Genomic DNA, 15943 nt, shown 5'->3' with positions numbered 1-15943 from the left:
TGACGATGCATAGTTACATACGAGCTAAACGCATTACTCGCTAGGCTTGTTCGATTGTTACACGCGCGATGTATCTATTAACAAGAGGCTTACCTCTGAGAACATGCAAAGGTTACACAGGAGGATTTCCTGTGAAAACGTGTATCAACATATTCTGGGAAAAGAAGGCGTTTGTTTACGAGGTTCTTCGACCTCGTACGATACACACAAATACAAAAGAAAATGTTTTGATTCAACGTCTTCACTACACATTTTAATTCTACGTTTAAGTCATTGAATGAAAGCAATTTTCAATAGATGAAAAATATTTGAGATAAAATATAAATATTTAAAAATATTTGTTGCAATATTATATAATACATGATTAATGTAAAAACAAAATGCACAGACTGTTACTGTATTGTATAAAATTGATTGTATAAATTTACTAATAATTTTCTTACTCCCAGTATATGTTAACCGAATAATATATGTTTAATTGCATGCATTTGTTACATAACAAACAAATTTGCGACTCACCGGTCGTTGAATATCCGGAACCGTCTCACGTCCCTTCACTACAATTATAATAAATACTATGATCAAGAGTGTTTTCAACTTATAAATAATAAAAGAATATACTATATAAGAATATTATCTACATAATTATATAATAATCGTAACTAGTAATATGGGTACTTACGTTTATGCAGAAAGCTCATGGAGCATGTATCCTTCGACGTAGTGATCTTCAGAAGCACAAATACCGATATGAACGATAAAAACGAGAAAATAATAATTAATTCGACCGAAAATTATACTCGGAATAAAACCGATTCGAAAATCGTTCGGAAAAGAAAATGGCCACGCCCTTGAACAGTCACGTTGAATTTATTTTCGCGTGATTTGAAGCAATCTCGAACTTATTTTAACACTGATACCACTAACCGCATTGCGCGCGGTTATAAAATTGTTAATTAACCACGAAAAACGAAAAACTACGCTGAAAAATTACTAATTCTTTACATTTTCCTCCCCCGTGATTCGACACTCCGCACAGTTCACTGACCAGACTAAACTGCGTCATCTTGTTACGAAAATATCGAATAATATCGAATGTATCAAATACTTCGATACATCAAACATGGCGGACAGTTGGTGCTGCGCGCGCCGATTTTCGCGCCAAATCTCCGCATTCCGCCATCTTGCTTTCCAATATTGTATCTGAAATGCATGCAAAAATAATCATTTAACAACAAAAGTTAATTGAATTTAATAAACATTACGTCACAACAATTACTTTTTAATAGACAAACACGAAAATATATATTGATAAATGTTAATATGAAACGCAACTGAACAATCATACGATGTAACAATCGACAATGTAGAATGACTTTAATTGATATTATTATATAAATAAAAGCAAAATAGTACAATAATATTATAAAAAAAGTAGTAAGGAAGCAATGTTAATGAGAAAATATACGATACAAGCGAAAATTAAATTATACATTACATACATACATACACGAGTCGGATCACGACGTCATATCGATGCATCCTTCCACTAGGACGATCCAGGGGAGACTGCCCACTCTGTCGATAATTAGGATACATCGATGAGAAAAAATGGAGTGGGGGTAACATGTAGCATACCTATATGGTAATTTTGACAAGTGTTAATTCGTTACAATGTTTCTTAATATTACTGATTGTTATTTACATTACACAAAGTGTATTTGCAATAACACATGTCTAAAATTATTTAATATTTAAGTCTTTTGAACCGTCGTCTATTTTGCACGGTTATGTATACAAATTATAATCTGTTGAATCGACTTACCAAATGATTTGTGAGTGGTACAGAACACAAAATCGAACCAATCTCTTAACTCCATTGCATAAATAAATTTACAATCGTTAAATAAAGTTGTATGATTCACGAAAAATATTTTGACAGGTATCAGTCACATAACCTAAACGCTACAATGTTCCACTGCCACTATTGGGGAAAATCTAAAAGGAACCTAATCACAGTATTTAACACGTGGAAAGATCTTGCCGAGCAAAAGATATTCTAAACAGCAACATTCACTTCTAACGATCCTATTAGACGTACGCAATCACCAGCAACGAACAGACGCCAGGTTAATATCTAAACTAACCATAAAACAGCAGGTGAAAGAAAGAAAAAAACGTCTAATTAAGTTCCTACGCGTAACACGGTGAATTTATGAAGTCGTCCGACAAGGTTTCGAAACATTGTAAATCAACAACCGATACACTTGTTTCAGGATCATTGACAGACTAGTCGGGAACGATCATCATTCTCGAAAGCGGGAAATTCCACGTGACACCTCGCTAATCGACGTAGTCGAAGCTACAGGATAGAATTATAATTACAGGAAAATGCAAATCGTCCTCGTCGGAACAGGGAATGCAGCAATTAGGCTTGTGTTTATTGGTCGCGTCGTGCAACCGTATTTATTGCGCACAGGAGGCAGCGTATCGCTTCGTTAGGGACCGGCGTTTAACGTGGCTTCTTTCTTTAACCGTGGGTTACCAACTGGCCGACATTATTCTGCCATTTTATGTCAGCGAAGTTTCGAACTATCTTGTCCGGGAGCGTTCTCCGGTGACAACGGTAAAATTAATTGTTAACAAGCGTAACAAGAGAAACTTGATCCCACATCGGTATACGTAATGCTCGTTGTGAACGCACCTTGCGGTTTTCTAATCGCTTTACCGATAGATTTCCTTCGAATAAGGTGCACCCTGTACGTATGTGTTACGATTATAAGGACATTTACAAGTTCCAGGGAAACACGATCACAGGCGGTTTCGATTGGGAAGAAAATCGCAAATCCACGACGACAAGGAAAATATTTCCGGGTGAAATCCAGCGCGACCGCTCCGGTTTCGATGTGTGCGGATTTATTTTCAGGAAATACGATTATCGCGATCGTGCTTCTGAACCGGTGATAATTAGAAGTGATTATCCACCAGCCGGGACTTTCTACGCCGAACAATGGGGCTCGATAAATAGCGGCCGCCACGATGCAGAAGGCAAAAGACTATCGTAAAGCAGAGGCTAAAATTACTGTTCTTAAGATATCGTCCGAGCCACTGACGACCATCGTCGTCCGGTAGGTCGGCCACTGTCTTCGACGATAAGAGATTTATCGTGCAAATTTCTATGAGTTTATATCCATGCTAATTAATACTTGGCGAAATTTCAAGTGGCACTCGATCGGCTCACTGAATTCTTTATGGTTGTAATATAAAAAATCAAAGACGAATTCTGAAATAAAGAAACGTTCTATAAAAATAATAGTTATTCGAATCCTAAGACCTTTCGGCTGTTCGACGGTACAGAAATATTAACCGAACGACAGGAGACGGTTAGAATTTTGAAAAGCGAAAGAAAGGCTCCGATCGTTATCATCGAAAATGTCAAAGAGCGAATTGGAGCGACCGAGAAACTGGCGCCTCGCCGAGCGCCGCGGTGTTTCTAATTTTACGATCACGAATACGCGTACCGGCGTGCGGTCGTCTCACGACGCGGGCAGAACGTGGAAAAGAGAACAGCAGAAGGAGGAAGAAAAGTATTCGACGTTCCTCGTCGTCGCCCTAGTATTTTCTGCTTGCTCCTCACCCGGCCTCCTACGCGCCGTTTACGATCGTAAAACGTCGCTCGACCGCCCCTGGGGCCGGATACGTATTTCGAGACCCCGAGAATCACGACGAGCGACGCGATGCGCTTTCAAACCGCTATCCTTTCCGATGCGATCAACGAACGATTAATAGATTGATCCTTGGTTACGCGTAACCAAGAACAAATCGGCCCCGGAAATATCTGTTTCCCGCTCCTTGTCACCAATGGCGTTATACTTAAATCTCTCACGAGTATCCTGTGAATGAAATATGTATCAAAGGCGGTCGTTGGGTACCGGGCTAATTTATACCCAACGATTTTTAATGGTATTATTTATTCACAGGATGTATGGGACATTTGGATCATTTTCAAACTGACTTCGTTGTTTAATGCACAGTTGGGTGCTATTGGGTGCCTCTGTAGGGTGAAGTTAGGGGAGGTTTAAAATCCGGTCGAAAATGCCACGTTTTGTCAGAATGTCTAGTCGCACCTGACTATAAACCTTCTGAAATGAAATATCTCTTCCAACGACTATACTTAAATGTCTCTCTATAATATAAAAGTTGTCTCGTTTTTCAAACCAGAAAAAATTCCAGAAACTTGCTAATGGTGTTCCTGGCAGGCAGACTCGTTGAAAATGACCCAGGTCATTGAATCGTCGCGAAACCGGGAATAATTGGCGACGAAAAATCAGGCAACTGTAGCGTAACGTTACAGTTACCGGCATCGCATTAATTATTCCGTTCAGGATCACAAGGAATTCCAGGTGGACGATTAAAAGCGCGTTTATCGCGACATATGGCCAGGAATACTTGGCGCATTCATTACGGCGTCCCTCGCCAACGCGGTAATGCTTCGTTAATTAGAAATATTCGTGCCTCTCGCTTCCGACCGTTGATTTAATGTTATGTTATCTCACCGTCGTTTATTAGCGTCCAACGACGTACCACGTGCATTTGTCTCGAATTTACTTGGATACACCATGAGTTTCCATCGTCCCAAGGACCAAACTTCGAGATGTCTTCGAACGACTTTCTCCGTTTCCTTTTTTTTTCATTTCTTCCTTTCTTTCTGTCGCCTCCTTTTTTCTTTATCTTCCTCAGCTTCTCATCGAACGAATCGGAGAAATTATGTCTGGAGGAAGATATATCTTCTAAATTTAACGCTTTTTTATGGGGAAAGCCTGCCAACTGGGTTCGTCGACATCTGTTGTTCTTCTTCAAGGGGTTCGCCAGAAAAATCGACGGCTGTTCGGTGATTCACTAGTTTTCGAACGATGTTCTTTTGTTTCGAAATTCTTGATTAATCGACGAAAACAACTGCGTGAATTAGTTTTGAAAAAAATGAATCCCTCTATGGCTAAACGCAACTTCATTATTTTCTTTACTTTCTCTGTCGAGAGCAATTAATAATCCTCTCCAGTGACACGATCACGAAATTCCTACAATTTCAACGATCGTTGACTCGTCGTTAGCGACAAACAAAATTCTTTCCATTTTTTCGCGAGGGATGATATCATTGCTGCTCATAAATCGATCTACTTTCGCAAGCAACGGCTGACAAAATATTAACACTTGGGGGGGCTTATCAAGCACGATGCAACCGCTAACGACACGGTTTTCAAACAATTCTAATCTGACAGTCTTGTCACTTGACAACGACGAGCTTTGTTCGATACCTTCGGTAAATATCGCGATTTTCTTATCGCTTTGGAATGCGGCTGCAACGACGCACCTGCACAAGCTAATTAATGATTAAACACGACCTCGAAATCGCTTTATCGCGATTCCGTTTACTTGATACGAGAACTCGAATGTCATTGATTCTTTTAATGCTTCTTACACGTCATCAACGCCTTTGGACTGTTTATCATTCTTATAAATTTCAATTATTTAGAAATACGATTTAAGCGTAGAGTTGTGTAAAATTGTAAGATCCTCTGACGTTTGAAACTTTGACCAATAATGTGGAACATGTTTAATACCGCGACAAATCATGGACTTCCTGTTTAAAGCGTCGAGTTATCTCTTCCTGGATGCTCGTATTCCTGTTTAGTTTCAACAAATCTTGAAGAAGGTTTCCATCGAGCTCTATTACCTGCTGAAAACGAGCGGGTTCGAAGGCCACCGATGCTGACGTTTACGGTTAACCCGGCAGCTTGATTTATCTACGGCAAGACCGAGTCGTTTCTCATCCCCCGTGCACGATGGCTGTTCATCGGGTTCGTGGACATTCTCAGAGCGAAAGGAAGGGCCTTCCTTCTTGGCGTGTAACTAAAACCGAGCGAGCATTTACTTTAATGATACGTCTGAGCCCGAAATTCCGCTCGGACTGTCGTCGAGAAGTTTTTAAAACCGGGCTTCTTCCTTTTACGACGAGCACCGTGCACTTGGAGGGGTTTAAAGTTACCCTGGGCGGGTTAAAAATAGCTCGGCGAGGTGGAAACTCAACAGGTGAGAATTAAAGATTGTTAATAATACGTTTCATTCAATGCGGTTCAGTGTAGGTCGATTAGGTTCACTTCGAATCAATGAAGATCGATCAAATTCGATTGGGTTCAATTCCCATTGATACTATTGATTGACTCGATTCAATTAAACTAGATTCGGTTTAATTCGTTCAATCTGATATATTCGCAAAAAATAAATAAGAACCCTTTGAAATTATTCCTCCAAGGTATATCCCCCGAAATGGATTCTTGCCATTTGAAATTTCACCCTATCTCCCCTCGACTTTACCAAATTGTAGGGTCTGGGCTTCGGAAAGCAGCCACTTATCAAGGTGTTGAGTAACGAAAAATAACATTTCAACCATCCATCTAGGAAAAAATCGTATGAAATTGTTCCTTGTACTTTCACAAGCAGTTCTCTTCGGGTTCTCGTGTTCTACCTTAGGAAACTTACACCAAGATTTTATCAGAAATATTCCCTTCACAGAAATCTGTCCAAATTCTCTCCCGAGGATAGGTACCAAACTGTTATCTCAAATCTGTTATCTTCAATCTTCAATATTTATCTTTACTAAGCATTTCAATCTAAATCATAATTAAGCAAATTTGGAATATCCTAATTAAACAAAATCGATCATCAGTTCCAGGTAATTTAATTAAAAAATCCATGTCACCATTAACTGACGTCTAACACCATGAACCTTCGCAACCCTTAAACCCTTCACGAAGAATCCATGGTAATCGCGTAGTCAGTCAAGGTGGAACCGCCAACAGGCAGATCGTTCTTCGTCTTGGTTCAGGTACCAGTTCGCGTTGACCCCTAGGAACCCTTCGGAAGGATAACCAACGCGGGGTTCCCGTAAGGTAGATTTCAGCGGGGGTTAGAGGGAGGTGGACGAACCCCCTCCGGCAAGGAAGGGGTATCGAGAGTTATGCGCATGTATTAAATTTCAACTCTCGCCCGAGGCCAGACACGCCGCGGTTGGTTCCTCGCTTCGAACCTGAAGGTGCAAGGTGCACCGAGCCGACCTACGACCTTGGCAGTCACGACCATCCACCGGCAACGCGTCCGTCTTTCCATCTACCCGGTGCACACGCGTGCATCCGGTGCACGGAATAACCGTTTCGCGCCTCGAGACACCTTTGGTCTCTTCAATTAATATTACTCGTAAATTATTAATTTGATATCTTTTTCTCTGGTTTCTTATTTTTTGAACAGCCGCGTTTCCAGAACGCGAAACGGATTTAGCCAGCCAGGAAGCCGGCAGATCGAGGCGGAGGGAAGGCACGGAATATCGGTTAGGAATCGTTTTCACCGTCGAGTCGGGTAACACCAAGTGGAAACCGCTTGCTCGCTTTCGCCGTGCAAATAGCCGCGATCCTCCGACGTTATCTCTTTTCCACCTATACGCTAAACCGTTGCCTATCTTTATCTCGTTCCCCGTCGTTTTCCACAACGTTGCCCGCCGTTATCGTCCTTGTCGAAAGCGGCCTCTAGGATCGTGATCGGCAGGTGGCCATTGTCGGTCGTCGCGTGGCTCGGTCTGAATTTCTAATCGGCAACAAGACTGCCATTAATTAACCAGCAACAACGATCAAAGACGACTGGTTTCGTTCGATCATTTATAAAATCAAATAGCTGCGAACCGAAATGTTTATTCGAAGTTTAAAAAATATAAAAAGACATGGAAATCCATCCATCATCCGGGTGCTTATCGAGGTAGACGGGAAACAGACTCATCCGAGGAGGCTGGCGTGGCAAGCCGCGATAAGGCAATTAATGCAAATCCTTGCTCGATGATATCGGGGCGAGTTAGAAGGAAAAGTAGTCATCGATACGGTGGTTCGTGATCCGGTAACGTGACACGCACCACTAAAGTTGCAATATCGCCCGATTGAAATACGCAAATTGGTCAACGCCGGGCACGCTCGAACGGCGACATTGTCCCGCGTGGAGAGCACCGTTTCGTGGCGATAAATCGAGCACGGGAATCGTTTTATCGGCCGCGACCGATCGTTTGTCTTGTCTCGCTGGAGCAGCGGGATGCGAAACGCCACGGTAATATGAGCAGCCAAGGAGCCAAAGGGGAATTTTCTAGCGGCACCGCTAGTGGAACCAGTCCACCACCCTTGGAAATCCTAAACCGATCACGTTTTCAGCGCTTGTACGATGTCGGCGGACAACGTCGACCCGGATGGAACGTGGTCCCCTTTGGAAAATCGCGAGCACCATCGGGACGAGACGCGAGTCTTGCGTTTCTGGCGCGAATGAAAGTGCGGGATAACGTGTGTACTGGCTTGAAAAGGAAAGTAGACCTCGATTCTAATGGTTCTTGATCATTTTCCTTTTTTCTCACCGTTCTTCTCTGATCGGAATACGAAAACAGGGAAGAAGATTTAACGTTCGAGGATGAAGAATCATTTTTCAAATGATTTTTAACATTCTTTCGAGGCTTCAGATATATTTTCCTCGTTTCCTGCGCCATTCGCGAGACGCCGGATGCGAGCGTTTCTTTTTTCGCCGAAATTTATTAACGATCCGTGATTCACCCAGTGGGGAAGCCGAAACGTTGGCCCGCTTATTTCTGCGTTCCCATCTTCGCCCCCTCCCATCTTCGGCCATTCTCCTTTTTCCAGGGCTTAATTGACAAACGATATTGCCCGCGACGAGTTATCGCGTTGTACGCATACATCGGCAGAGATGATCGTATTTTATTTTTGTATCCCCGGCTGACAAACACGTGTTGCACCCGAAAACCTTGGCCCGAATTTTTGGTTATTCGGTCAGTTCATTATTGTTTTACCTACTACGCGCCTGGTCACTTCTGTTTTTGACAGAATCGTCTCGAATTTTGACCGGACCAAGTTAACTTCTTTTCAACAACTCAGCGTTTCAATATTCAAATGGCAGAATGAGACTCGGTTCTGCTTCGTCGATAATGATGCGAATAGGATACAGTCATTACGATTGATAGCCTCATTTAAGAATTTTTTCTTTCGTTTAATTGGAGTTCTATTTTATTATTGAACGGGATAGATTTTCTTTTCTTAATGGGTTAATTATTGAATAACTGATCTTCTACTGCAATGATAATGCAGAATTACTAATGATAGCCTCGCTTCATTTTGTTGTTTTAACTGGAGTTCAACTTTGCAGGATGGGGTAGACTTTCTTTTATTAACATTGTGCAAATTGGATCACATGATTGCAAAGGTAACCTCAAGTTGATTTAAGGATTCTTTCCTTTTGGTTGTTTCTGTAGCTTTAGTTCTACTTTGCAGCATAGGATAGATCCTTTCTTTTCTTTTTAACAAGTTGATTACTAGATGACTGAGCTTCTGATCGAATGATAATTGTAGATTACTATTGATAGCTTCGTCTTTTTAATTGATCTTTTAATTAAAGTTTCATTTTGTCTGATTAGAAATTTCCTTTTTCAAACAAGTTGATAAGAACTGAATTTAATTGATTAATTATTGGACAGGAAATGATAGAGAATTCTGAATACCATTGACATATCATTAATATCAAGTAGCAAAATAAAATATAGTATTAAAACTAGTAGAGCAGAAATTAATTTACTACTCTGAAATCTTATTAATTAAAAATCAGTTTTCTAATTATAGAAGTTTCTTTAAACACATTTAGAAGAAAACTTTTTATATTTTCTTTAATTTAGAATAATTATTACTTACGGTAGTGAAGAATCTTCTTTCAGCTAGCAGACCATGTATCTTCTAAAGAAGCAGATATCGCACTTTATATTAGAAAAAGGTCTTCAGGTTTAAATAAAAAGGACGAAGGCACACTCTCTGGACAGCATAGGGAAATGACGATGGAAGAATGGATCATATCAGGATCATCAAATCGTCTGAAATTTAACAAAAGAATTTTATTCTTTCTCAATGTACGATAACAAGTGACTAGCACTTAAAATACAGCGATCGATATCGGCCAGAATCCACCAGAGAGATAAAAAAAAAAAAAAAAAAAAAAAAAACAGAATTACACCCATCAGAATGCACACATTCACGCCCGTTAGATTCTCCTCGATATTCGCACATCGTTCTGGAATGTATCGGTATTTTTTTTTAGGCACGCTCTGGAAGCACATATATACTTTCATCCCTCGTCAACACGTGGCTCGCAAGCTAAACCTTTTCCATCCCTGAACAACAATATTTACCATGCGAATAATTTTTACGAACTTTTTCAATTTATCGTCGTCGATGTTGCGCAAATATTTATCCTTTCTCTTATCCAGCGATCACGGGTACAAAAATAAAAAAAAAAAATAAAGAAAAATGATGAACCAGATGAAAGAGCGAGGAGAAAAGGTGAGCCTGCGAGCTTTCAGATGAACGTCTCGTACACGAAAGGCACTGAAAATTACACGATTTACGCTTAAGATACTTAAACTCGACGTGTTCATTTAACCGTAGTAAAAAAAAAAAAAAAGAAAAACAAAGAAACGATCATCTTTTTACAAAAAAAAAAGAAAATGCTCCAACCTGGTCAGTTATTGTCTCGTCGCGTTAAGAAAAATCGCGACGATAGGAGGTTGAATTCATACCTTCTAATCCTAATCCACACTCTACTTGCGATTTTCTATAAATTTGATCAAATATTATTGCATTTAATTTAGATTGCACGTGATCTGATTCAACGATATAATCTCGGTTAAACAGAATCGTATTTGATCGAAGCTAAAGTAGATCGCGTGTGGATTATAATGTGGATCAGGACTTAAGGTTCATGTACACCTCGATGGGCAAAGGGTGGACCAAATTTGGAACAAGATGAATTTAGAAAAAAATTGATTATTTGGTAAATTACTGACAATGATCATTCAAGCAGTCTAAATGAGATTGAAAATTTGAAAAAATTGAATATATTATTGATCTGTGCTCTGATAGTGTTCCAACCTCAGCCCTCGATGCATAAATACACGTTTATCGACTGAACGGTTCGATTGGTGATTTATGTGACGATAAATTCACTCGAAGACTGCAACCTCCCTCCTTCCTGTTTACTTAACTTCTATATTGTATATCGACCGACTTTACGATTCTTCTTCGTTTGCTCTAACCGGCAATACGTGCGCTATGTACACTTAGGCTACTTTCAGTAGGAACATTAAGGTCGTCGAATCGATTTTCCACACGGAACTCGGAAGTTTCGATGTCGAGAACGGAAACTCGCGTCTCGTGTCAATTTTCATCTGGGGATCTTGGCAGCCGGAAACGACGAAAGTAAGCAATTCAGACGAGGCTGAGATTTTTACCAAAATACAGAATCGAAAAATATCGAAAATTTCCAAGTTGAAAGGTTTTCGAATCAGATTCCTTAATTAAAGAAATTGTAATTTTTAAAAATTGTATCAAATTTTTCGATCCCATATCCATTGAATCGTTTGATAAATCCCTGCTATGTTTCACGAAACAAACTTCACAAACATTACGCAAAAATCAAAACTGTTTACTCTATTATCACATAAATAATCATTTATTTGTGGGTCAACCTGTTGACGTTGTTTTCACAATCGGTTTGTCAACAGTTCGCGTACCACAATGATTTATGAAACGATCGAATGACTTGTCAAGAATCAAGTTCTCGTCGTTTCGCGACTCTCGAATACGATTCTCCATTGAACGATTCCCTCGTTTCGATCGAACACGATCGAGAAAAAAAATTAATAAAGGCGCGTTAACTCGCTCCATATTCGACGGAGGCTGCGAAATTTGAAAGACTTTCGGGCTTCTTTTCAAAGGCGACGCCAGTCCCCGCGCTCAGAGCTCGTTTCCGGTTCCGCGATGAAGAAACGAGCTCAGAATCGTCAAAATTAGTCGCTTTTCCTTTAGAAAAGCGATCAACACGATCCTTCCATTTCGCAGTGGTCTGAGAAACGATATTTTCAATCCAAAAATTCAATTTTTCAATATCAATAATTAACACCGCTTCCCAAGATCACAGCAGGACATGCTTAAAGCTACGATATTAAGATCGTTCAGGAACAGCATAGTCGCCGCACTCGGGTATAGTCGGAGGAAAGAATATAGTATCGATCGTAAATAAACTGTTGCCACGGTATATCTCTTCCACCGGCTATACCAGCTAATCGTTCGACGGCTCGAGGCCGGAGCCGAGGATGGATTCAGCCTGGACAGGCGATCACTCTAACGCAAGGGGTAGAAAAAGAAACACGGGAGAAATAAGCGCGGTTATGAAGAGAAACGAGGATAGGGAGGATCGAGAGGGAGGGAGGCTTATCTCGTTCGCATTACACTCCGTTTCCATTTCGATTTCACGAGCCATTCGTCGTTTCCACGGTCGCCGGCAGTCTTTCACACGGCCCGGTTGCCCGATCCATCCACTGTATTTCTCACGAGTGTCCCTGCTGCCGGATGCCGCGTGAAACGACGTCTCTACGCGAGGATCTCACGCGAATGCCAGGCCAATTTCCCAGCGAAACGATCGCCGTTCGAGATCGATCGTTACGAACCCGGGGGGGAAGATCCTGCGTGAAACGTCCACGAATCCTGCACCCTCCCCATTTTACTACGATCCAGTTATTAACTGGACAGAGGACGCGACGAGTCCTTTGAAGTTTCACACTTCGTATGTTTTTTTCCTTCTCTTTTTATGTTTTTTTTTTTTTAAATTTTTTCTTTTACCTGACTGCAAGCCTCTTCTTCAGAACCGAAGGATTAATCCTTCAAGGTTGCTCATCGATAGCGAGAAAAGATCTTGTTCCCGATGTGCTGGTCAGCGATTCGCGTACACGTTACTACTGAGAACCACCACGTCGGTTCTCCTGCCTGGTTCGTCACGACCTCCGAGGAGGAGGGCGCAGAGGAGGCGTCATATACTCAACGAAGGCCTCTTTTTCCGATCTTTCGTCGTGTTCTTGCCGAAAATCGTACCCAATACCCTGGATACCGAGTGGACGCCCAACTTTCGGCGGATCGGTAGAGCTCGTAGCAGCTGAACCGATCTTGCTTCCCTGAGCAACGCCTGAAACGCCAACGCCGCCCCCGCGGGACTCTCCGCGGCGCTGACCTCGTAGAATTGACATCCGTGGGCCAGGGATAATTGCTGACCCTCGTCCACGCACACCTCTCTGAAACAGAAGATTCAGTCACATTTTATTTAAATTATTTAAATTATTTTTACTCCAACCCTTGCAGGATAAATGTAAAATTCGAAATTTTCAATATAAAAATATTGGAGTTGTGGCGTAAATTTAGATGGCTCGAAATCGGCCACGTCGGTAGACAGGAATGTGTATCGTGAAAGACAAGAAAAATTTTTTTAACCACAGGGTAGAGGCGGATGAGAATGATCGCGATGCGAGACGAATCGCGAGAAGGTGACGTTTCTTTCGCAACACACGGTGCCCGTAAATTTCCGGACAGGGAGAAAAAGAGCTGCTCGGTGGATCAACGGAAGCTGTCAAGGTCCGCGAGGAGGATCGAAGCGAGTGGACGGGTCACGACTTCTTGGCAAACAGCGTTCCGCTCGAACGGAAGCAGAGGGAGGTGATTGAACGCGGCCATAAAGGAAAGAGAAAAAGAAACGTCGAGTCACTGGAATTTCGCCAACCTGGCATCTTATTTATAATTGTTTAACGCGTTCCTTAACAACGGCACGTATACCCACGATGATCTGATTACTCGTTACACACCGTTCTTACATACCGTCACTTTTCAATTTCATTTTTATTTACTTTCCGATGTTGTCAAGATGGTGCAACGAGTAAATAAAATTCTTTGCATGGATTTATGTTATTTATTCACGGTTCCTGGCAAAATTTCAAGAGTGCAAAATAGGAAATTAACATTTCTAAAAATAGCAAAATTCTAATTTTCAAAAAATCCTTTTACAAATATTCTTTTTTAATAATACCATCGTTTATTGATTCCTGATCACCCGGGAGAATGAGAAGGGGTGAAAAGGAAGATCATCGGCCGTATTTCAAGCAGAGCGAAGCGGTGCTCCATCCGGATGGAGAAAAGGGAAGAAGAGCCGCGATATTTATGGTGGCAATTAAATTCGCGGGAACACACGATACTCTCGAAACATCGAATACAGAGAGAGATAGGAAGGATGTTCGAGGATGAAGGAAAGAAGAAAGCAATTCACTGGCGTGTGGGAGGGCCGTGCACACGTCTAATCGATCGCACGAGTCTCGTATGCATGCACACGCGAGCAGACACCACCGTTCACGGCCGTTAATCTGTCCACTTTTATTTTATACCTGGCGATCCGTTGCTTTACGAGCAGGTACCTTGTCACGCAGCAAGGTCGAAATGTTTCTGGCCTAACCGTGATTTATAGGAGAAAATCTTTCATTTTCCATCGGCATCGCTACCTGGTACCGAGATTAACGAGTTTCAGATTTTCCTAAAATCCACCTGACTACGGTAAGTGTTCCTAAACGCAAATATCTAGAATGAAGGAGCCTATACCGGACATTTAATGAGTGGCAGGAAAGTTGAAAAATTTCAACATTATTTTTTATTTATCTATAAGTTCAGGACTTATTGAGTCCTTCGCCTATGATTTTTTCGATAGTTGCGTCAATTTTTAAATGTAACTATTCCTTAGTTATTCTAATAAAGAAAATGGTCGAATATCGATAATTGCAACAACCAGAATTTCCATACATTTTTAATACATCTCCCCTGCGTTAATAATAAAAATTGTAATTTCAATTTATACAGGCTGCGTTTTGCAAATCATGAAAATTAATATTGTGCCCGGTGTATCTAGGCGGGGAATTAGCGAGCACCTACTGTATTTCGATCAGTGAACCAAGGTAGGAAAATGAAGCTGGGTTTAGCTTTGCCGTTCCTTTTGCCGCGCTTTCCAGCGCGATCCATCGGTGAACCAGTTTGCTCGCGGAGCGGTTAGAGCGTGTGAGCTGCGAGGGATTCGCCAGCTGATATCTCGCGATAAGTTTATCGATGGACGATATTCGCGGCCGGACGCCGGCTCGGATGTATTCTAAAGCGGCGATAACTCGTTCCTCGGGAGAGTGGTTTCACCGGCCCTGGAGCAGCATCGGCAACCAGCCTTCCTTCTAATCTTTATGAACTCCATTAAGACGGTCGTGCCGGCTACTGGTTAGACCGTAGCCGGCCTCTTGCACCACAAAACACAACCGACCCGCCTCGATCGACCGCGCTTCCCTCCGATCTTTGAAAAACAGCCGCGGTTCGACGTAAATTTAATTAGTCGTAGCCGGGAATTGCGTTCAGCCGGTCAGGCGGATCGAGGAAAACCTCGGGGATTTAACGCGCGATCGTGAATCAACTCCGTTCCGCCTCGATCGTGTACTCGATTTCTTACCGAGCTTCTGCTCATTTTTCCTCCATCCTTGTTTCTTTTTTCTGGACAGAGTTGACGGTTCTTTCTGGTCGTTTGAGCGACAGCTGGAATTGCGACGGCCGATCGTTCGCCTGGCGCCAAGTAGAAAGCACGTGTCTCGTGCAAATGGAGGAACAAGAGTCTCCGGTTGATATGTAGGTGAACAATGTTTCTGATACCGGGAAAGAAGGAGTTTCAGTCCGCGGTTATGGTTTCTTGATCTCCATAAGAGAGATCTATGATTTATCTAATGTAGAATATTTAGGGGGGATGTTGAGGATCTTCAGGAAGCAGAGGTATCGTATTAGCAAGCTTCCGAAATTACCTTACAATTAATGGGAAATAATTAAACTACGATAGGACAGATGGAAATAGAGCAAAGCGTTGAATTGATAATTTATCGAAATCTCCGAGGTATGCAGAGCTTCTCGGTAAATGAATATAGGAACACGAGGTAGCGGGGAAAAAATGGGAAACGTGTCTTCGC

General features: G+C 41.7%; 1 protein-coding gene across 5 annotated transcripts in view; it reads right to left on the bottom strand.

Annotated features, from left to right (window-relative positions):
- The window catches only part of LOC117603741 (ras-related and estrogen-regulated growth inhibitor), a 157035-nt gene that overhangs the window by 108941 nt on the left and 32151 nt on the right, over window positions 1-15943 (bottom strand). For 3 of the 5 annotated variants that reach the window (XR_013062966.1, XR_013062967.1, XR_013062969.1), the window contains 5 exons: window positions 12762-13207; window positions 9783-9958; window positions 1511-1578; window positions 683-1203; window positions 520-557 (listed from right to left, as the gene is read on the bottom strand). Coding sequence is in view for 1 of the 5 variants with exons in the window: in XM_034323189.2 (XP_034179080.1) it covers window positions 12949-13207 (259 nt within the window). In the remaining 4 variants the exon portion in view is untranslated. Of the gene's footprint in view, window positions 1-519; window positions 558-682; window positions 1204-1506; window positions 1579-9782; window positions 9959-10063; window positions 13208-15943 lie in introns of those variants that run through there. The other 2 variants (XR_013062968.1, XM_034323189.2) reach the window with 2 other exon arrangements.

The sequence above is a fragment of the Osmia lignaria genome, chromosome 11 (genome assembly GCF_051020975.1).
Source record: "Osmia lignaria lignaria isolate PbOS001 chromosome 11, iyOsmLign1, whole genome shotgun sequence".
Classification (NCBI taxonomy): domain Eukaryota; kingdom Metazoa; phylum Arthropoda; class Insecta; order Hymenoptera; family Megachilidae; genus Osmia; species Osmia lignaria.
This window is presented reverse-complemented; position numbering and strand designations above follow the sequence as displayed.